At 35.1% G+C, this 23,749-nt stretch overlaps 1 protein-coding gene across 2 annotated transcripts in view; it reads right to left on the bottom strand.

Moving 5' to 3' along the window:
• The window catches only part of LOC149794815 (solute carrier family 75 member 1-like), a 56,867-nt gene that overhangs the window by 8,949 nt on the left and 24,169 nt on the right, over window positions 1-23,749 (bottom strand). For both annotated transcript variants that reach the window (XM_089964472.1, XM_089964474.1), the window contains exons 4-10: window positions 17,177-17,280; window positions 14,269-14,427; window positions 13,244-13,435; window positions 8,219-8,315; window positions 7,010-7,121; window positions 5,249-5,304; window positions 2,969-3,021 (exon numbers count right to left, since the gene is read on the bottom strand). In XM_089964472.1, coding sequence (XP_089820598.1) covers window positions 2,969-3,021; window positions 5,249-5,304; window positions 7,010-7,121; window positions 8,219-8,315; window positions 13,244-13,435; window positions 14,269-14,427; window positions 17,177-17,280 — 773 coding nt within the window. The remainder of the gene's footprint in view (window positions 1-2,968; window positions 3,022-5,248; window positions 5,305-7,009; window positions 7,122-8,218; window positions 8,316-13,243; window positions 13,436-14,268; window positions 14,428-17,176; window positions 17,281-23,749) is intronic.

The raw sequence follows: 23,749 nt of genomic DNA, 5'->3' as shown, positions 1-23,749 counted from the left end.
AGTTTACTTTTCAGAAACTCTTTCACAAAAGTGTGGAGATGTTGTATTCAGATAATGCTCCTATTTCATTTCAGAACCACATAAACATTAATCTGTCAATGCCACCATTCATGCAGTCATGATAACAAGATTTTCAAGATGATTGCCATCTTGAAAATCTTGTTATCATGACTGCATGAATGGTTCCATGTTGGAGGTTGTATGTTCCATACTGGAGGTCACTCTCATTAGAACAAAGACCTACAATAGTATTTTAGTGAAAACCCCATGGTAACACAATTCAGTAGAATTATCAATATACAGGATGCCCATCATTTTGGAGGCTGTATCAGATACATTTTAAAATAAAAACAACATACACCAAGAAAAGATGTGCCAGTATGACCATCCATTTTGATGAAGTAGGTTCTACAGAATATTTAACCCTTTACCTCATAGAGCATAGTGACAAAGTGCAGCACGCTATAAACAGAACACCTGTTACCTAGCAGACCGCATCCGTATAGGCATGCCTGTGAATTGTTAAGCAATGTAGTGGTGTTACGTTTAACAGCAGTTTTAACCATTTTACGTTTTAGGTAGACATCTATTATAAATGGAAAAATTGAAGAGTAAAGTCCGATTGTTATAGCTGTGTACTTATTTTTCACGGAAGAATATTCTATGTGCTTCAAAATCTTGAGAGAACTCGTTCACCGTCATGTCCGTGAGGCCGCGTGACCGACCGTAGCTGCCATTTCCCATACTCGAAATTTACATGTTTTTCGTCTGCGTCTACATCACTAAGTCATCTGAATTTGATAATCAATAAAAACTAATTGCTGCTTACATAAATATCAGAGCCTTTACCTTAGTTATTGAATCTTTCGTGGTCGTGATTCTACTCGTGAAAACTTCGTTAAGTACTGAATGAAATCCTGCCTGTGAACTGTTAAGCAATTTAGTGTATGTTACGTTTAACAACAATTTTAACCATTTTACATTTTTGGTACACATATATTATATGTGGACAAATTTAAGAGTAATGTCCGGTTGTTATAGCTGTGTAATTATTTTCCACAGAAGAATTTTTTTATGTGCTTCAAAATCTTAAAAGAACTCGTTCACCGTCATGTCCGTGAGGCCGCGTGACCAACCGTAGCTGCCACTTCCAATACTCGAAATTTACAAGGTTTTCGTGTGCGTCTATATCACTAAGTCATCTGAATTTGATAATTTATAAAAACTAATTGCTGCCTACATTAATATCAGAGCCTTCACCTAATTTATTGAATCTTTCGTGGTTGTTATTCTAATCGTGGAAACTTCGTACGCACTGAATGAAATCCGCGGCTGCCATTTTGGAGAGTGGAGATTACGACCCAGTTACTTTAAATAGCAGATATCGACCAGTGCATGAATAGCGACCACGTGATCTGACGTAATTGTCATTCGCAGAAATGAATGTAGTATGTAATAAGGGGGTTTCCCCCGAAGGTGGCGCTATGAAAACTAGCTCAAAATGGCTGATGTTTACAGCAGGCGTCAAAAGGCGCTTCTATGCGAATCTTGCAGAGGCGTCAAAAGGCGCTTCCATGCGAATGGAGTAGAGGCGTCCAAAGACGCTTGTATGAGGTAAAGGGTTAAAGTTTTAGGCGATATAAAAAGAATTAATTTGTGAAAATAATGTCAATATTACCATCCTTTGATGAGGACTAGTGATAAGATAAAAACCCAATGTCACTATGACCATCCATTCAGGAGAAGAATCAATCACAAGATGTCCACCATAATGGCCATACAGTATATCAGATTAGGATGTATGTGTATGTGATTTGGATCTTTAATGTAGCTTTAACAATTGTTTAGTCATATCGCTATGATGTCTGCAGTGTGGCAGTTGATAGTGATGTCTAGCACTGGGGCATCATGCTACAGACATAGCAAGATGTCGCCCCTTCTCCCCCCACCCACCCAGTCTCATTATCCTGATTAGGAAAAACTATATATCAAACGAAGTCTTTCAGAGAAAACCCCATGGCACTACAACCAACTCTTTATGGCAAGCAGCCATAACAAGATTTTCAAGATCACCACCATGCTGGCCATACTCTCCATCAAACAGGCAACATTTTCATTTATTGCCAAAACAAACAAGATAATAAACCTTCTGGTAATAATCTCATTTATTTATGGCCAACTGTACAGGAGAGATACAGATAACAAGATTTGGTGGCCATGCTGGAGGTCCAACTGCCACCATTTTCATTTAGTATCATTTAGTCTTCATAAGTCTTTTGGTGAAATTCCATGTCAATATGGCCATACATTCAATAGGATACATGATAGCAAGATTTTCAACATGGCAACCATGGTATCCACATTGAATGTCAGGTCAGTACTATTTTCATTTAGGACCAACTAGACATCATCTAAGTCTCTTAGTGAAAACAACATGTCATTGCAATCATTTATTTAAAAGGATAGGCAATGATTTTCAAAATGGCTACCACTGCAGCCATATTGGATGTCAGATCAGCACCATTTTTATTGAAAATTCCATGCTAACCTCACCACCCATCAAGAAGTAATAGCAAACAAGATTTTCAAAATAACTACTATATAACTATATGGGATCTTGAAGCTGCGCTCTTTTCATTTTAGGACCAACTACAAATTAGGATGACATTCACATTGTTGGTAAACTTTGGTGTCAATCTTGCCAGAAGTTTATGAGTTGCAATAACAAAAGAGTATTAACAGATGCCAGACAGAAGATAAGTACATATATTCAAAGTCCCTGAAGCCCTAAATACATGTACTACATTTTGAACATGTAAAATATTAATGTCAAATCAAGATTATATTTTCAGAAAATGATTTTATAGAAATGAAAACTAAGCACAATTGAAGATAAATTTTATAATCAGTTTATATATACCTGAAGTAACAAATTAATTAATTAAATGGTCATTGCATCAATATTCACCTGCTTGGCAATCTTCAGTTCTTTTCCAGCAGCAATTCTTCTTACATAACCCCCTGTCAAAATCATTAAAAATATGTAACTAACATAATAAGAAATTCTAAATACAACATTCTTACTGATTTACTACGTCTCTAACAATCTCAGTAAAACTAGTTTAAGGGATGTAGAATAGGTCTGATGTGTCCCCTGCATGTTGTAAGAGGTGACTAATGGAGGGGAGGCATAAGCTGTGGTTCACAGTGGATAGCAACCTGAAGGAATCAGGTCAAAATACTACTATTTGATCAGCCCCCATCAGCTAGTGCTGTGTTTTTGGGTAAAGCTCTTTACTCCAACTGCCTTGACACTAAATAGCCAATCCGTTATGCTGTGCAGTAATACACCAAAACACACCAGCAAAACACTCAACATTGTTTATACATTTAAGATATTAATTGACAAGCTGGCACAGTCAAACCTTAAATATAATGACCACTCTGTGTACCACAACAAGTAGTGATCTTTATAGATATGTGGTTGCTATGTACAGACTGGGTTTCACAAATTTTAGAACAGTCAGCTTGCCCCAGCAACTCAACATACCTTTCAGGGATGTGAACTTATGAAATAATGTATGAAAAAAAAAAAAATAAGAAAAAATATGAAAAAATAAACAAAATAAGTGAAATAAAGTATGGGATGTTTTATGGAAATGATATTACATGTCACCTAATAAGTCATATTTATGTATCACATGAATTATGTTTTATTTTTAAAACTTTCACAATGTTAGAATCACACAGTTTACAACTATTAAAACTTTGAAATCCTTCCATAAATTTTTGCTACAATTCACTAAAATTTTGTCTACCATACTACAATGCAGAGGATGAACATCTACTGAAACGAACACCAAACTATATGATCTTTTGCTGTAATTATTTATTCCTTTTAATGTGTCTGATGTCATTTTCCGAAGTTCCCTGATTCTGACAGACAGACATATATGTAAATAGACAGATAAAGATAGTTAAAAGCTGGAAACTCCGAAATAAAAAAGCCAATTAAAAAATATAGATAAAGTAGACATCCATCCCTAACCACCAGTCACTATAAACACAATATAAGGGTCTATGGGGCCCCAAACTAGTGATCACAGGAAGCAAGAAGCAGGTGATAGTTGGTTACTGTATAATGGTTGCCACTAGTCCAGGTTTGGCTGCATGTTTATTAAAAAAAGAATTTCATCTGTACCGGTACTTGCAATATATCATACCCTATTTGGGGACATTTCTTCCTGATTTAATTTTAGCAAATATTACACCAGATAATAAACTTTTAAAAAATGAATATCTATGGAAATGGAATAAAAAAACTGCAAAACCTTTTTTTAAAAACTATATATATATATATATAAAGAATACAAATCATATGGCAAATAACAGTCCTTTCAAGTGCACTGGATCCTGCAAGGGATTGCTTGTGTCAGGGATTGATTAAGATAAATGCATTAAACTGACAACGAAAAAGAACAGTGTAAAACTAGATTCTAGCTAACCTAAGTGCTTTCAACTCTAAATGAGTTTTTTTCAAAGGCAAATAAAAAACACAGACATGACAAATGGAATACACAAAAAGTATTGAGGTTTCAAAATTTTTCATGACTATTGCTACAGGAATAAAAGATTGATATAGATTTATTCAAAGAGGTAGGGTAGGAAGCAAATAAGTTGAAGCCAACTGGCTGAAACATCAAAACTTTCTTAACTAGTGTGTCAATCATTATTATTCAATCATGTCAACATTGGCAAGCCAGGCAGGACTGACATCAATGAGGGAAATTTTACAAAAACCAGAACTATAAGACCTAATTATGGGTAGATGATGACTGTGGAGGCATTCCCTCCCATCTGCTGGAGTGTTTGAGTCACCCCCTGTCCCTGACTGGTATCATTACTATTGTAACTCATCAGAGGGAATAATATGGGTTGATTCATTTGTTCAACTGATCATTTTGTTACGCAAGTGAGAGGTTTATATAACCCTTTGTTGCTGGTGTCACTGACGATGCCAGTGAAGCTGGTGTTGCTACTGGTAAGGTCATGTGACTATTGTTTCTATGACTTGTTGTTGTAGCATATATATATATATATATATATATATATATATATATATATATATATATATATATATATATTACATACTCTACAGTCGGTAGAGATTAACATCTCTGTTTAAATGGGAGTTTTTAACTAGGAGACCTAAGTAAGTTCACAAGCAAACATAAAATTCTTCACTTACCCTGCACTAAGGCCATTATAAGACCAATAAAGAAAAACATCTTTCCTTGTTGCATACTGAAAAAAATACAGAAACGTTTTGTTGAGAATCTTTGCATATTTCTTAATAGCAAAACTTCACTAAAGTGATCCTACTATAACTTGGTGTCTTCTGCAGAGTGTGAAAAATCTTTAAATTCCAATATGGCAGTTTTCATATAAACCTTCAAATACTGAACAGGCCTACCATGAAAAACAGCAAAATGTTTTTGGTCCATACAAAGTCCAGTTTAGGGAAGTTTGACAGTAGTTAGTGATAAATCAATAAAAGGAATTTGGGTAATGTAACTGAGAATGGAATTTACAAGGAGACATTAAAAAACCATGCACTGAAGGCTAAAGGAATAAATTAAAATGAAATGCTTACATTGAGATTTATAAAACTATACAATGACAACTTCACATTAATTCCCAAAAAATAATATTCTCTGACTTAATTTAACACAAAATGACACATACAAATGTACACAATATAAATGGCTAATTGACATTTTAAACTCTATCCATTCAAGATGATGCAATAATTCTGATCAAATCACAGAGACATAAATCAGTGTGGAAGATTAGCAAGAAAACAAAACTTGCAAAAATATTCTTCATAGCAATGGCTAAGCTTTAAGACTACCTTATTCATAGATTTGCAAAGTCTTGGGTCTTTATCATAATGACTGAGCTTCATGACTACATTATTCACCTTACTGTCTTGGGTGACAAAATATGATGCAAATATAACAAAAGTCAAAATTCCATGATATTATAATTGGAAATATCATATTTGGCATAATACACACATAAAAAGTAGTAATTTGATAAATTACAAAACTTAAAACTTATCATAATAAGCACACACCAATAAAATATTAAGCAATGTTCATATCATATGAATGAACTTGACAGAAGAGTTATTTCCCCTTAACTATGCTGGTACTCTCCAGTGAGGAGGGGCATTGCATACTGAGCAAAGCACATGGAATCAGGTCACAATTAATAGTTCTGGTTTAGTACCCATGAATGTAGTTCTAGTCTACTTTTAGAATATTTTTTTCCTCTCTCATTTTGTTGATGATATAAGAGTTAGATTTATGCATTTCTGGCAGGGATTTAAAGGAAATTGTTTATTCTTGAGAATATGAGCACAGGGTGTGGTTGTCCATGTTTATTTCGGCAACAGTACATAGTGAGTAATAAGGCCTTGGTGATGATCTGGAAGTGAAATCTGTGTTCTGTTTACACAATGCTCTGTTTACAGTCCAGTCTTTCAAAAAAATGCAGGCCAACCTTTGACAAGAAACTTCACCGTGAAGTCATCTTTGAAAGTATTTTAGATTAACAGATGATTTGTATTGATTGTCATAAAGTGGAAATGCTAGTACTGAGAAACAGATATAGAGAATATATAGTAAAATTAATTGTGTTCTATGTCCACATGCAAAATCCCTATTTGAGATTGACTAAACCAAGAAATGAAAGTGAATATGAGACCCAAGATATGCAGAGTGATGTGTTCCATGACAATAATGATGCAGTAGCAGGTCTTAGTAGCCATTGTCCTTCCATAAAGCATGTTGAAATGAAGAAACATGCATTTAGGAGTGGCTATTTTGTGTAAATTCTTATCAAAACAGTGATATGCACTTGTTAAGGCATGCTTGTGCATTATATAAGAGATGGTATAAATGACGTACATAATTTATATCTAGAATCATTTGACAGACTTAATTACCTGTCATACTGAAGTCTGTTATGGGTAAGAAAAGTTAGTGTGAACTCTAATCCAGAGTAGGTGAAAAGATAAAGAAAATAGACCGTCCCAATCCTTCTCACTGAGTCCAGGCCTGAAAGAATGAACGAAAAGTGGTTCAGGAAATTAAATGCAAGAAGCAGATTGTAAATCTTGAAGGTTATTGTAGAATGTCAAAAATATGTACAAAGACTGCACTATTATACAATGTAATAGCTTGAAACAATTTCAGTGACATGACCTAAAGTCATGATAATATCTAAGCACAAAACACATTCAGACGACTCCAAATTGGAAATTATACTGATAGTCAAATCTGCAAACAAGTATCATGATTGTTTAGTTTATCAAACATCTTAAATGTCAAACAATCTATAGTTTTAATTAATCTTTCTTTTGAGAGAAGTAATAAACAATAACATTTTTCATTCTGTGATAAGGTCAATGTTTGTATTTTAAATACACCTGATCAGAGTAACCCCTCTAGCAAAACAGATTTTTTTAAAAAAATCTATAACAGGACATACTAGTACATTTGATACATTTTAAACAGCCAATCAGAAATTCCTCCAAAATGCAAATAGCTGATACTATCTTTGCAGCAGAACTGAGGAATCCAGACTTTCAAGATTTTTGAGGAATACATTTATTACAAGACCGATAATCAAAAGAAATTGTTTTATAAACAAGAAAGAACAAAACAAGTCCAAACAGGCTAGAGAGTAATGGAATGATTTGCAATTTTTAAGTCTAATGTTGAGTACAAACTATTTATAACACTAACTTGGACTCACCACTTGATGTACAAGCAAACATTTTGCTGTTTATGATTTTCTACTTCAGAAAGTGACAAGAAACAATAAGCACTATATATATATATATATATATATATATATATATATATATATATATATATATATATATATATATATAAGTATGGAGTAAGCTAAAAATGAAAAAACAAACCTTGTATATATAGCTGTACCTAGGCAGACATACTGGGACCAACATATATACTGAGTAGTTGTTAAGTGATAGGTGATTGAGGGAATGGAATAATGCTAATCTAATGTCTTAATACCTAATGGACTACACTATCTTTGAAGGCCAAAACTATCTAGTCTACAAGGATTATATAAGGTGTCTTATCAATTTACATTCAAGACACCTAAGAGAATGCTGTGTACTCACCTGAAGGTGCCAGATTTGTGACAGATGAGAATCTAAACAGAGATACTGGATTAATAAGGTATGCTTTCTTCTGCCAACCAGTAGCTATACTTTGTGCCTGGAAAAGAGAATGTTGCCAGGTATTAATCTGCATCACTGTATACAAAAAAAAGAGATATCATACATTTTACTGCTTAAGTTAGTTTATGTACTATATGGTTCTTTATTTAACTGTGCTGCATTTCAGATTTTATGGGCTAGGGACACTGACACACAAAATCTCAAAGGGACAGAGAAAAATACTGCAAGAGATCTTAAATTCAATTTCTGTCTCTTACTCTTTCTGATAGTGATTGGGTTTTGGTTGTTTTTACTACAACGTAGACTGGATCTATCTTTTAACTAGAATTAGATTTTCTATGTGATTGGTCACTGATAACATCTTCACTGCAAGAAATACTTTTGTTTTATTCTCGTGTAGTCATATAAAAAGACCAGTATCCTCTGTTTCAATGGCTTCACCTTCACACAAACTATTGAATCATCTGCACTGAATAACCATCATTATTAGCAGACATTACTGCGGTAGAATTCTCATGAAGCAATCATCAAAAGTATATATGAATTATGCATATCCCTTTAGACCAGTATTACCAACAGACTGGTTCACTGTCTATACTACTATGGAGACCAATCTGAATTTCAGTTTTTAATCTGTTGCACATTCCCTCTAGGCGGGAATGACACTTGGAAACCATGTAATGATATTTTTTTCAACTAGTAAGACTAAAGTTTCATAGCATCAGTTAATTACACTGCTTCCTAAAAAGGATAACATGGTAACATACTACTTCTATATAATTAATATTCATCCCTGTACGTGTGAATGCTGACATGGAAGTCAACATGTACATGTTTCTTAAATCATTTACATACATTTGTGCAAGGGACATGCATCAAGGGGATTTTGCAAATTTCCTCTAACCTATAACATAGTAACAAGTCCAAACAAGAAGCAGATAGTGGTCAAGATTTGGCAGACATTAGACAAGCACTGAAACAGGAAACCCCAAATCTCATAATAATGGTAATGAATTATTAAAAAATATTACTTTATAAATGGAGAATTTGCATCTCCATGTCTTTAATACTAAAATTGTGTTTTCTTACATGATGGTACATTGCTGATTTTTGTACATCCATTTCACAATAAATTACTAATGTGGCATATTATATGAATGTTCAATTCATATCTGCATACTGCATAATCCTTAATTTTGTCTGGGGGAGGCATACATATCACTTTGTCACCAGTGCCACCAGTACAGCCAGTATTACTACATGTTAGGTCATGTGAGAATTGTACAGACAAGACATATTATTGCAACATCTGGGTTTAGAATGATACAGTTGTCTTGCAGCCAGGATTCAGCTAAAATGGTGGATAAGACATAATTACAGAAATGTTTTAAATAAAGGTATAACTAAAGAACTGGCTATAAAACGCTTTTGCATTTTTATTTAAGTTACAAATGTTGTTTTTTTAATATTGTTGATAAACAAAGAAGTTTTTGTAGTGCTTAAAACATAAGACTGCACAAGAGATTTTCCCATTGTGTTTGGAATATTAAACACAGTTGGATGTAATTGGATTCGATCACAAATTCTATCCATATCTTCATATCTTTCAGGTCTAATAGAAAGTATCAATTGAATGGAGCTATATTTTATCATATTTCTAGTTTTGAAGATTACAATATTGTGTTTAAATATTGTTGCTGCACAAAAGACCCAGCAATATTCATTTTGATGTGTAGTGGTCATGATGCAAAATATCACAGTTTATGATGTAACCAGTCAACTGCAAGGGCAGTCATTGTGGGAAAATGTTTCTTCAAAAGAGTTCAATCTACTTCCAGCAATCGATTATGGTGCCATAGAATCTAAGTTCTCGTAGGAAGAAATATATTACATTAAGTTTAAAATTCCTGGAATCCCGTTTAAACAGAGAAATTTATCCTTACCAGCTGTAGAGTATGTAATTGGCAAAACCAATAAAAATCTCTATCTTTCCGGTTAATATTGTTACTAGTAGGCTTTGTGTCAGATGAGAAGATTTAAATTATGTGGCAAAGGTATGTTTTTACTGTGTTCAGATAGATACTTAGGTATTAGCAAAACATTTGGCTTGTTAGTCTTTCCTCTACAAAACAAAATTAAAACTGTACAACTAATTTTGGTTTACACAATCCCTTATATTACTTAATTTGCAACAAGGAGGATGAAAAAATTACAAAACAAAATCACACATGTAGGAAAGGTTAGAAACCAGAAACCTGTGCTAAAAATTGCCCCAAATAATTGTTTAATAATTTACAAAAGTGTAGGGATGAGGAATCATTCCTCTTTATTCACATTTTTTTTTATAACCAACTTAAACTGAAGGTAAAACTGGGCAAGCCAGCATGATGAAGAATGAATTGGCCAAGCTTTATAACATCAGACCAAGTAGGATAAGAATCTATCCAGAGGTTTAGAATGAAATATTTATTCTAAACAAACTGTTGATGATGGTGATGATGATCCTGTAAAAGTGACTGTTAAGTCCGCTTTTATTTAACATGGGCTCGACAGTACATCCTATTTGTTTTGAAATCCATTCAAAGTGTATAGTTAAAACATTTGACATGTTCATAAAGAAGGTTAATTTAATAAATACAAAACTGCATTTTGTTCCAAGTCAGAGAAAAGAATTTGTCTGATACGGAATATGTATGAATCTCAGGCTGAAAGACACAAAGCACCTCCATGCCATGTCAAACTTGTTCCTTCTACCGACCAGAAACAGAACACCTATCTAGTTTTGTGTATTTATATCATATTTGATCATTATAATTAAATCATGTTCGCCACATACATGTATCTAAATGCTGAATATAACTGGACAAAGCCCATTACACTCAAATGAAAAAAATGTCCATTCAAATACACAAGTACCTCTAATTTATACAGACATTAATACAATACTAGGGGTATTTGAAAAGTTCTGAACATTTTCTTATAACTTCTTAGTTTCTTTGAACCTGCCAAAAATGCAATGCCAATCAATTGACCAAAATAATATTCTATAAAATGATCTGCAGCCAGACACCTACAGATATATGCATCTGATGTAACACAGATAAAACATTGTGATGTACAAATGTCAAAGGGGAAAAAATCTGTACTGTGCAAGAAGCATAATACAAAACCTGGTCATTCTTAGGACAATCTATGGCTGATATCAAGATTCATTTGGATCAAGTTTGCAGATGCAGTTCTGTCATATCTTGCAATTTGTTTGGTAGCTTAACCATTTTAAAGAATGACCTCAGATCCTTGGAAGATTACCAATATCCTAAAACATGGACGTCTGCAACTGGTGAGAGTGAAGAGGCTGCTATGAAGGGTACAACTGATGAAAATGTTCAAATCAAAGTGAAAGATAATTTCTTTTATCTCTGAAGAACCAATGGAAGCTCAGAAAGGTTCAGGCAAGATGGGTCCTGCATTTGTTGATGGCTGACCAGAAACAGACTCAAACTGAAATGGTCAAAAAGCTATTTGGCAAATATGAAATGAGTGATCAGAGATGTCTGAATGAGATTGTCACAGGTGACAAAACATGGAATTACATATCTGAATCAGACTCAAGAGAAAATAATTAAGTTTGGATTTGAGAAAATGAACATACACCAGAAATCGCTCAATGTAGTCAGACTCAAGAAAGTTTTTTTACATTATTTTTTAACACTCAAGGCAAGGTCATCCAGGTACATGTGCCAGACTGCAGTTGTCAGCAGACTTTTTTATGCTTCCATAGTGTTGTAAAAATATGTTCAACAATACTGAACCACCCATCCATGTACCAGTACTAGTTTTCCAGTGTATGAACAACAGACCAACAAGTGAATATAGAACGGCCTATAGTAGTTAAATATTCAGACTGAGAAAGTTGATATAGATGCATGGGGAGTACTCAGAGAGGATGTCCTGTCATACTGTTGATATAGATGCATGGGGAGTACTCAGAGAGGATGTCCTGTCATACTGTTGATATAGATGCATGGGGAGTACTCAGAGAGGATGTCCTGTCATACTGTTGATATAGATGCATGGGGAGTACTCAGAGAGGATGTCCTGTCATACTGTTGATATAGATAAATGGGTAGTACTCAGAGAGGATGTCCTATCATACTGTTGATATAGATGTATGGGTAGTACTCAGAGAGGATGTCCTATCATACTGTTGATATAGATAAATGGGGAGTACTCAGAGAAGATGTCCTGTCATACTGTTGATATAGATAAATGGGGAGTACTCAGAGAGGATGTCCTATCATACTGTTGATATAGATAAATGGGTAGTACTCAGAGAGGATGTCCTATCATACTTTTGATATAGATAAATGGGGAGTACTCAGAGAGGATGTCCTGTCATACTGTTGATATAGATGCATGGGGAGTACTCAGAGAGGATGTCCTGTCATACTGTTCACTAATAAACTGTACTGTGACTAATATTCAATACATTTTAAATAGCCACTGAACATGCTAAAAATAGATTATGATTAACAGATTATAAAGGTTGTGTTACAACAAGCACTATCTTTTCAGAAGTCTAACTTTGAAACAATGATATAATACTGGTTATCAATGGTGGGAAAATTTATAAGAAAAAAGTTTTAATTCTGAACAATCTTTTTGTACTGATGATGATAGAATCAATTTATGAAGAACAAAAAACTGAGAAAAGCTGGAAATACTACAGAATTTTACAGTGTTTTATTGGTACATGAACCACTGATCTTAAAAAACAATCAAGCAAAATCCTGTTTGCCTCAGTGGATGAATAATGAAATAAAGAAGTGCATACAATTTATAACGCCATATATTTCGTTGAAGAAAACTATGCTATCTATTGTTTTGTTGTTATGTTTTCTTTTGGTATTGCAAAACCAATGTGATCTACATATCTTTGTTTAAATCAGTTGGATTCTTACTCACTCTTTTGTTCTCTGGTAATGTTTCCTTGAAGAAAATCGTGAGGAAAACAATATCAAGCAAGGCCAAGAAAAGGGCAAAAAGAGCTGGTACGACGTAAAATTGTCCTTCATGTTCCCGAGCATATCTTGAAAATATGGCTCCAATAATTGGTCCAAATACAAAGCCTATCGAAAAGGCAATACCAATGAGTGCCTGAAAAGAAACAAATTGAAAAAATCTAAACATTATATAATCTAGTCAAAGTGTATGGTAGATTATACTGACTGAAGTTAAAAGTCCATTTCAGCATGGTCTAATAAGTACACCCTTCAAATTTTCTGAAATAAATACTTGACCAAATTAAAAATGATTGTTAGAAACCTTAACAACATAAGACCTTGGTTATTTTCAGCTGTAAATGTCAATTTCCATTAAAAGTATTATTTACAGCAGATGATAACATAATTTTATATGGAAATTCCTTTACAAATCAGTCATTTTTGCAAGTCACTGTGGGTAATTTTCTGCATGGTATTATGGGTAAGGCTGGTATCGGGTTCTCCATTGCAAATATTTTAAATGTAATAAGGGGTGAAATAGTAAAAACTACAAGTTTTACCCACAGTGGCTTGCATAAAGTTACCAAAAATGGCATATTTGTATAGGAATTTCTGTGTCTACTGTCAACATTTATAAATAATTCTTGTAATGGCAACTGACATTTCATTTACATACTCAAAATAACTGACCTCACCTGTCTTAATCTCAAGGATACCAAGTAATAACTTTAATGAAAATAAATAAATTATCAAACTGAGTTTAGAAAACTATTTCATTTAGAAACTGAGGTGAAGAAAGTAAGTCAAGGTTTTTGCCATCTGCATGAATAAAACAAAGAAATAATTGAGCACTAGAATGAAAGAACATTTTAATTTCAAGTCACTCAAGTTGACAAGTATCAATACAATGTTACAATTATGTTCAGTTAAGCTTTCATTTGTAATCAAATGGTATTTGATGGAGTAAAACATCAAAACTGCACATACCATGCCTTTCCCTCGTTTTTCTTGCGGCAGAATGTCGGCCACTACAGCAGTGCTGATGCTGACATTACCCTTGCTGATTCCACCAATAATACGAGTGATGACAAACAGTGTGAAGTTGTGTGACACCGCCCAGAGAGCATATGATGCAGCTATCCCTAACTAAAACAAAGCAGGATATTATAATTAGTCACCGTGGTTTTCTTTTGCCACATTCACACTGATGGAATTATGTGCACTAAATTTTGACATGTGTTTTTACTGTAAATATAGCTCAGTAAAGTATGTAATATTTGCATATTAAATGGGATATGTGTGGAAAAGGCTTCTAAATACTTTATTCTGAATCAGTGTGTCAATGAATTAATAGTATCTGGTGCATGTGTAGACTAAGGTGGCGCTCACCAGATAATATGTACTTTTGAGAGGGTGACGTATGTAAGGTGAAGTAGTTCGCATTTAAAACATGCACAGTGGAGAGAATGTTGGCATACCTCTATGCTAAATTAATGTAATGTGGATGATATTTCTTTTGGATATTGTACTTTTGGAAATTTTACATGATTTAAGCACACTGCTAACTAAAATGACTGCTCCCTTGTGTTAAAAAATCAGTCTGAATTAGTCTAAAGTACACTACACATAGCAGCTATTAAAATAGGGAAAATGAATTTTGCCAGACTAGACAATACCAGCTTCTGAAAGTGCAATGAATGAATCACCAAATATATAAAATGTAAAAAAAAGTTATCGGCTCTTTTTTATACAATATACCTCTGAAGTTCAGGAAGTGAAAATGACCAAGTAGAGCTAGCACTTTTTTGAAAGGTGCACATTTGAAGTAAGGCCAAGCTGTATACTCTATAACCCATAGTACACCCATCAATCATACACCAAAATAAAGGGAATTAAAGGTTCTTTGCATTAGACCTAAGATATACAAGGTCTTTTTTAAATAGCCAGTATAACCAGTGAGGAAAGCCGGGGACATTCTTTTTCTTTAAAATCCTAACCCTATGCAAAATGCGAAACTGTATAGCGCCACCTAAATGTATATGAACATATTGGAATAATTAGCTCCCTTTGTCTATGTTTCTGCGCTCTCCAATTTGAAGGTGCATTGTATCTCTCAAATTGTCAAATTTAGCTAGTGTCAGAATGTATATATCAGAGTAGAAATAAAAATTCATTTCCATGTAAAGATGTCAAAACGTCAGTTACCCGGGGACCCGATCAAAGGGAAATTATTTAAAATGTGAACCTAAACTGCTTTGTTTTACGTTTATACATGTCAACCCCTGAGAGGTATAAGCATAACTATTACTAATATGAGCGGCAAAAAAGTGCAGTCTGAGCATAAAAAGAGTAATCTATATATTACATGCCATAATTACAGAAAACCATATGAAAAATGTTCATTTACTTTTGCTACTTACCTGGATCTGCAATTAGTTAAAATTATTGTCATAAATCTGCTAACTCCATATGGATTAGTACGAGAATACAGACACAAACAAAATGATAAATTATTTATCGATAAGATTCACTTTAATTAGTTATTATGTATATTTAATTTACATTGTTTGTTATTTTTTTTATTTTTTTTATTTCATTACATGCTATTGTAATGTAACTTTGTATATTAGGCTTGACCTTGTCCAAAATTGAGTTCATTTCTGCTTGACCCAGACTGATCTTTTTTATTGTATTCTGTGTAAGCAACTTATACATAAATTATTATCTAAGTGTATGTGTTTAAAATCAGAATTATTATTAACAGAAGTAAATATGTTTATTTGGGTCTAGGTCTAGGTTTTGGAACTTCCAAAGTGTATTTTACATAATCCAGGATATAGTTTTTATTTTGTAAACATCAAGATCATGATAGAAGGTATTTTCCATTATGTAATATTTTTTTAAAGAAAACGCTAATTGTGATCTGAGGTCAAGTAGAGAACTAAATAATCTTGTAACTGACATGAATTTTTCAGCTGTGCTTTAAGATCTAGTACTTTGAAGTTGTATTAAATGTTGTGTCCAGTTGGGTTGAATTTTATTTCTACAAATTACTGAATTCAAGTGATTATTTTCTCTGGAAATACAAAAGTGCCCTGATAAAATTCTTGGATAGTGACATTCACTAGAATGTATAGTCAATTCAAACGTGGAATTATATTACTGTGATTGAACAAAAGACTGCTGACACATCAAGACTCTATAAGCTACCACAGACACATCATCACCTTTAGTTTTTGGATTTATTCTGGATCCAAAACCCACTTGATCTGGTGATAAATGCAATTAATAAACTAACTGCAGTAATTGTGGGGGCCCTGAGTGGCCGAGTGGTCTAAAGCGCTCTCCGTTACGGATCACTGCCATCTCACCTCTGTCTGCGTGGGTTCGAGTCTCGGATTCATCCAGTGTGGGTATGTGAGAAAGCTTGCCAGTAGCTTCTCGTGGGTCGGTGGTTCTTTCCGGGGTTTTTTCCCGGGTTCTCCCTCCACCATTAATACTGGCCGCCATGTATAGCCTATCGTGTGCTGAAAAATGGCGTTAAACCCTACAACAACAACAACAGTAATTTTGGTAATCCCACTTTTTTTGTAAATAAACAAATGGTGGAGAAATTATTAAAAACACTTGAAAAATACTGAATAAAGTTACACTTGCTCCTGAACTTAACAAAGATGTTATAAATGAAACTAGCTCTATAAAATTTAGTTGCAATCCTAAGAAAGCTGGAAAGTTACTTTATGAAAATCAAAAAATGAATTAGCAAAATAAAGCTACCACAGTTGTCAACAGTTTAGTTTAATAACATCAACTTTTAATATATTAGTGAAATGCATCAATTCAAAGAAAGGAAAACAACAACAAAAAAAAGGAATTTATATATAATGGCACTGACCATGGATAAAATTAGGACTGGTTTTCTACCATAAACATCTGAAGTTGCTCCTAAGACAGGTGAGGCCAGGAACTGAAGGAGTGAAAACAGGGATCCAATCAAACCTGAAATAAGATAAAGTATGAGAGTTTGTTTTATGTATAATGTACTTAACATACTTGCAATCTCCCTTAAGCAACAGCCTCTCATATCCAGTCAGGGTCTCATATTCCCTTCTCTTCATTTCATCTACAGAGTTACCTCCTCTCAATAGGCCCCTCGCTTAAGCAGCAAACATTTGTTACCCATATCAACATGGCTTCTTAAGAGCGATTCCATTATCAAGATCGAAAAAAAATTATTTTTACCCACTTGCGCATCAGGCAAGTAAAAATTAATTTAACTTGCCCAGCAACAAAATTAGCATGCACAGTAAAGAAAATTTCTTAGTATACAATATTCAATATTTAAAAACCACTACACATAATTATGCTTGCATAGGCTTCATATTCAAATGGCAATATCAAAAACAAGGGGCAACTTTAATACCCAAATTTGCCAACATCTGGATATGAAGGAATCATTTTGTACATTATTTAAATCTAAATATATTTGAAAAAGGTGCAATTGTTTACATTTATGTGTAATAAACAAGAATACATCATTACATGGATAACTAACCCATGATTCTGGTCTGTTTATTTTTGTTATTATTATTATTATTATTATTATTATCATTATTGCTTGTGATTCTTGCAGATCAATTACCTGTCTGCTCAGTCTTAATTTTGTCTATGTTCCCATAACAACAGACGAAGGCACTGGGAATATGTTCATATATGTAATCACTGGGATATCAGTTTCATCAACTGTTGAAAAACTCAGTATACACATTTTTGGTCCATCCAAATATTGCTTAACTAGTAAACTATTACCATCATGGGATGTCTGTAACTGATACCAGTCTAAATCAAACCACTCAAAGATCCATATATCAGACCTTGAAATTCAAATAATGTTAAATTAAGAAAAAATAAGTGCATATTTCACATCTGTACCTTTTATCCAAGGCATAAAACTGGTACATGCTCAATTAGCCCTTGGAAAATTAAAACAACAGAACAGTGCCCTGCTCAATTAGCCCTTGGAAAATAAACAACAGAACAGTGCCCTGCTCAATTAGCCATTAGAAAATAAACAACAGAACAGTGCCCACTGACAGTCTCTGGTATTAAACATCCAGGATGATGGGATTAATGTTCTGGCCAGTTGTCACAACAAACAGATAAAACCCAATATACACCTAGACTGAAATTTGGCTGATAGCAAATACTTTTTCTGTACAGTGCCCATAACCAATATTACTGGCCTACTGGGATTTCCCACTGGATGTATGGTGCCCATAAAGAAGACATCACTGGCCTACTGATATTTCCCACTGGATGTATGGTGCCCATTACTAGACATTACTGGCCTGTTGATATTTTCCACTGGATGTATGGTGCCCATTACCAGACATTACTGGCCTACTGGGATTTCCCACTGGATGTATGGTTCCCATTATCAAACATTAATGGCATATTGATATTTCCCACTGGATGTATGGTGCCCACTATCAAACATTACTGGCCAAATGATATTTCCCACAGAATGTTCGGTGCCCATTACCAGACATTGCTGACCTACTGATATTTCCCATTGGATTTATGGTGCCCATTACTAGACATTACTGACCTACTGGGATTTCCCAATGGATGTATGGTGCCCATTACCAGACATTACTAACCTACTGGTATTTCCCACTGGATGTATGGTGCCCATTACCAACATTACTGGCCTACTGATATTTCCCACTGGATGTATGGTGCCCATTACCAGACATCACTGACCTACTGGGATTTCCCACTGGATGTATGGTGCCCATTATCAGACATTACTGGCCTACTGATATTTCCCTCTAGATGTATGGTGCCCATTACCAGACATTACCGGCCTACTGATATTTCCCACTGGATGTATGGTTCCCATTACCAGACATCACTGACCTACTGGGATTTCCCACTGGATGTATGGTGCCCATTATCAGACATTACTGGCCTACTGATATTTCCCACTAGATGTATGGTGCCCATTACTAGACATAACTGGCCTACTGATATTTCCCACTGGTTGTTTGGTGCCCATAACTAGACATTACTGGCCTATTGATATTTCCCACTGGTTGTTTGGTGCCCATTATCAGACATTACTGGCCTATTGATATTTCCCACTGAATGTACTGGGATTTCTCACTGGATGTACTGTGCCCATTACCAGACATTACTGACCTACTGAGATTTCCCACTGGATGTACAGTGCCCATTACCAGATGTTACTGACCTACTGGGATTTCCCACTGGATTTACAGTGCCCATTACCAGACATTACTGGCCTATTGATGTTTCCCAATGAATGTACAGTGCCCATTACCTGATGTTACTGACCTACTGGGATTACCCACTGGATGTACGATGCCCATTACCAGACATTAAAGACCTACTGGGAGTTCCCACTGGATGTATGGTGTCCATTAGCAGATCTTACTGACCTACTGGGATTTCCCACTGGATGTATGGTGCCCATTACTAAACATTACCAACCTACTGGAATTTCCCACTGGATGTATGGTGCCCATTACCAGACATTACTGACCTACTGAGATTTTCCACTGGATGTACGATGCCCATTACCAGACATTACTGACCTACTGGGACTTCCAACTGGATGTATGGTGCCCATTACCAGACATTACTGACCTAATGGAACTTCCCACTGGATGTACGGTGCCCATTACTACACATTACTGACCTACTGATATTTCCCACTGGATGTATGGTGCCCATTACCAGACATTACTGACCTACTGGGACTTCCAACTGGATGTATGGTGCCCATAACCAATATTACTGGCCTACTGGGATTTCCCACTGGCCTAGTTGGGTTTCCCACTGGATGTATGGTGCCCATTACCAGACATTACTGGCCTAGTTGGGTTTCCCACTGGATGTATGGTGCCCATTACCAGACATTACTGGCCTAGTTGGGTTTCCCATTTGATGGGTCTTAGGCAGGGATAAAATCTTCCTGCCTGAAGGATTTCTTGTGCAAAGCAATCCTTTAATGCTTTTAAAATGAGTGAAGAATTTTTTCATCTCCTGAATTTTCTCATTGTTTAAACCAGTTCTTTTATACAAGTGAAACCTTAAATGATGTTTGCATTGTGGGGAAAGGTGGGAGGGAGGGATTATTTGTAATGTTATTAGATAATTATTATTGGAGAAACATCATTTACTAAACAATTTGGTTTCTCTGCCAAATACATTACCTAATCACATTACATTATGAGAACAGGTAAGAGAGGAGAAAACGCTGAGCATCTAACCTCTACCTGTGTCACCCAGTAAAAGCATGATTGCCTCTCTTGCCAGATCGATAAAAGATAGGGATCAAATAATTATTGTTGGTTGACTAGTTCTAAGGAACCAGATTGTGTTATTAGAACAAATGCACCATCAGAATGGACCTGCATTTAATTCAGATTTATAGATATTGTATATATGCCACTCACTCACATGCTGAAATTGATCTTATCAAATACTGCACGTACTGCAGTACTGTATGATACTGCTTCAGTGTGGTGGGGAGGGAGTTGGAAAGACAGTGGCTCAAACATAGATGAGTCTGACCAAGTCAGAGATTACCTTGTTGCAAGCAAAATAATCTCTTTCATGAAGTCTGAATGTGCCTGAGATCATGATTGTGATAGGGCAGCATTTCTTAACCTTTTTCGGTGGCAACCTAGATTAGGTTTGAGGTGTTAGCCTTGTGACCCATCAATTCTTCCACCCTCCTGTGGAAAGCATTGAGAATGGCTTTCATTTCCAAGAGGTGGATATGACAAGCTTTCTCTTAAGATTCCATATGCCACTGACCATTGACAGTACAGTAGTAAACTGGCATTGCAACAGGTCAATTCGTACAACAATAAGGCCAAGAAGCAATGAGAAACATCCTTGCCTAAACATTATCTTATATGATGCTTTCTCCAATGCATGAGTGTGCTTTCAATGCATTTGGAAGACACCAAGTTAATGTGTTAAAAGTGCCATATCTGGAGGAACAAAATTTTCAGATGGGGTAAGATCAGACTTCTCTAAATTGATTATCCACCCTGAACTGTGAATGAGGGAAATAAGAGTGTTCATATCATGAAACAAACTCCATACCTACTGAATGGTTTTGTAGTGTGTCATCCACCTTCTCTGTGGTCTTTCCAAACTGGCCAGTCCACCTTGGTTGGACAGCTTCATAAGCAAGGCCAGTTCACTATGAATGTCGTAAGAATGGTCAGTCCAGTCAATTGGTAAATCAGTTTGTTGAGAGTCAGAACAGCATATCAAAGTGGTCCAGCCAATAGGCTATGCAATCTGTCTGTCTGGACAGCTTGCTAGTCAGAAAAATAATAGACTCATGACCACTGTAATCATACACAGCATGTTCATAAGACTGGAGTGGTTAGCTGACAGTCAGAATGGCATGTGAAAAATGGTATATGTTATAAGGTCTGGCCATCTGATGCAGTATGGTCGGTACAGACCGGCCATCGGTACTATATAGGTACAGAATGTCCATCCATACCATATTGTTTTAATTACAAATCTTCACATTTGGCTTGTTTTCTTAATATTTCATTGCATTATCAGGTTAAATGAGTGCAAGTCATCATGCCTTTTTTTTTAATGGGATCCTAGGTATATCCCCATTCCACTCATCAGCATTTCCACAAACAAACCTTTCAAGTCAATGACTATATGCAATTATGAGACCTGATTGGAAGAGCCTATATAACCCATGAGAGTAATCAGCAATTCTACTGTATTCACAGCAACAGTATTTTCTGATGTTACTGATCTCATGGTGTATTCTGATGTTATTGTTCTCATGGTGTATTCTGATGTTACTGTTCTCATGGTGTATTCTGATGTTACTGTTCTCATGGTGTATTCTGATGTTACTGATCTCATGGTGTATTCTGATGTTATTGTTCTCATGGTGTATTCTGATGTTACTGCTCTCATGATGTATTCTGATGTTACTGATCTCATGGTGTATTCTGATGTTACTGATCTCATGGTGTATTCTGATGTTACTGTTCTCATGGTGTATTCTGATGTTACTGTTCTCATGGTGTATTCTGATGTTACTGATCTCATGGTGTATTCTGATGTTACTGTTCTCATGGTGTATTCTGATGTTACTGATCTCATGGTGATCAACCATAGGACTAATCAATGATTCTCCTGTATTTACTGATACAATGTGCTGGTATGTTATTATGTGGCTTCATGGTGGGGTGGGGCAGTGGAGAGGATATGATTCTCTCCACTCATTGTACTTGCTTGTCATCTCTGTAATGACAAAAAAGTACATACAGCAAATACATACATACATACATACACACAGACACAAACACACTCATACATACAGCAGACAGACATACAGTGAAATAATGATAACCACATAATTGTAATAAATTAGAAGTATAATAATTGATAAGTACAGTGCCCAAAAATATTCCTTTGTGAAATTGAACGGTACCAATCAAAATTACATGTCACAATAATGAATGGTACGATAATTGCAAAAATAAGAATAAATGAATTGGAAACATTCTGACTCAGTGTTCCACTGAAAATGAATTTGGATGGTTTCAATGAAAGCTTTATAATTTAAGTGATTTTTCTGGAGACCATCTTAACAAGTGGCAGTGAAAATAAAAACACTTAAATGGGGTAAAATGGCATGAGAAGAAAGAGGAGTCAACTTGTAACAATTCCTTCCCTTCATCTTCATATAATAATTAGAGAGCAAAATGTCTTTCCGTCCTTCTGGAATGGTTAGATTCTAAGGTAGCAAAGAAAGTTATCCCTAATGTAATGTGATCAGGTAATGTATTTTACAGAAACTGGTGAAGATAATATAGCAGGACTGGGTCAAAGACACCAAGATTCTCACATGGGCAGATAGTTGTGGATGGCAGGCCACATCACTAGTGTGTCAGAAGAATGACAATCAAATAAGATTTCCTATGGTGAGCTGAATGAGGGAAAGTGATCTCATAGTGGTCAGAATAAACTCTTCAAAGATTCCCTCAATTCATCCTTGAATCATTTCAACTATGACCCTGAGTCTTGGGATGATCTCACACAGGATTACTCCACCTGGCAGTCTCATCCATACTGGAGCTAGAGACTTTGAACTAAGGGGAATCAATGAGAAGTGTGAACAGTGTAAATCTCAGAACTACAGCATCTAATCAAGTAAACCCAAGATGCACCTCTTGTCTAGTGTGCCACTAAAAGTTCTAAGCATGAATTCAAACTCAAATGTCAAACAAAAGCAAAACACTGATAATGAAAATATACAGATAATGAAAATATCATATTGATCATGGAAATATCTGCTGATAATGGAAATATCATACCGATAATGATAACGTCATACTGATAATGGAAACGTCATACTAATAATGGAAACGTCATACTGATAACGGAA

This window comes from Sinohyriopsis cumingii, chromosome 7 (genome assembly GCF_028554795.1).
Source record: "Sinohyriopsis cumingii isolate HCF-2022 chromosome 7, ASM2855479v2, whole genome shotgun sequence".
In the NCBI taxonomy this organism is placed as follows: Eukaryota; Metazoa; Mollusca; class Bivalvia; order Unionida; family Unionidae; genus Sinohyriopsis; species Sinohyriopsis cumingii.
This window is presented reverse-complemented; position numbering and strand designations above follow the sequence as displayed.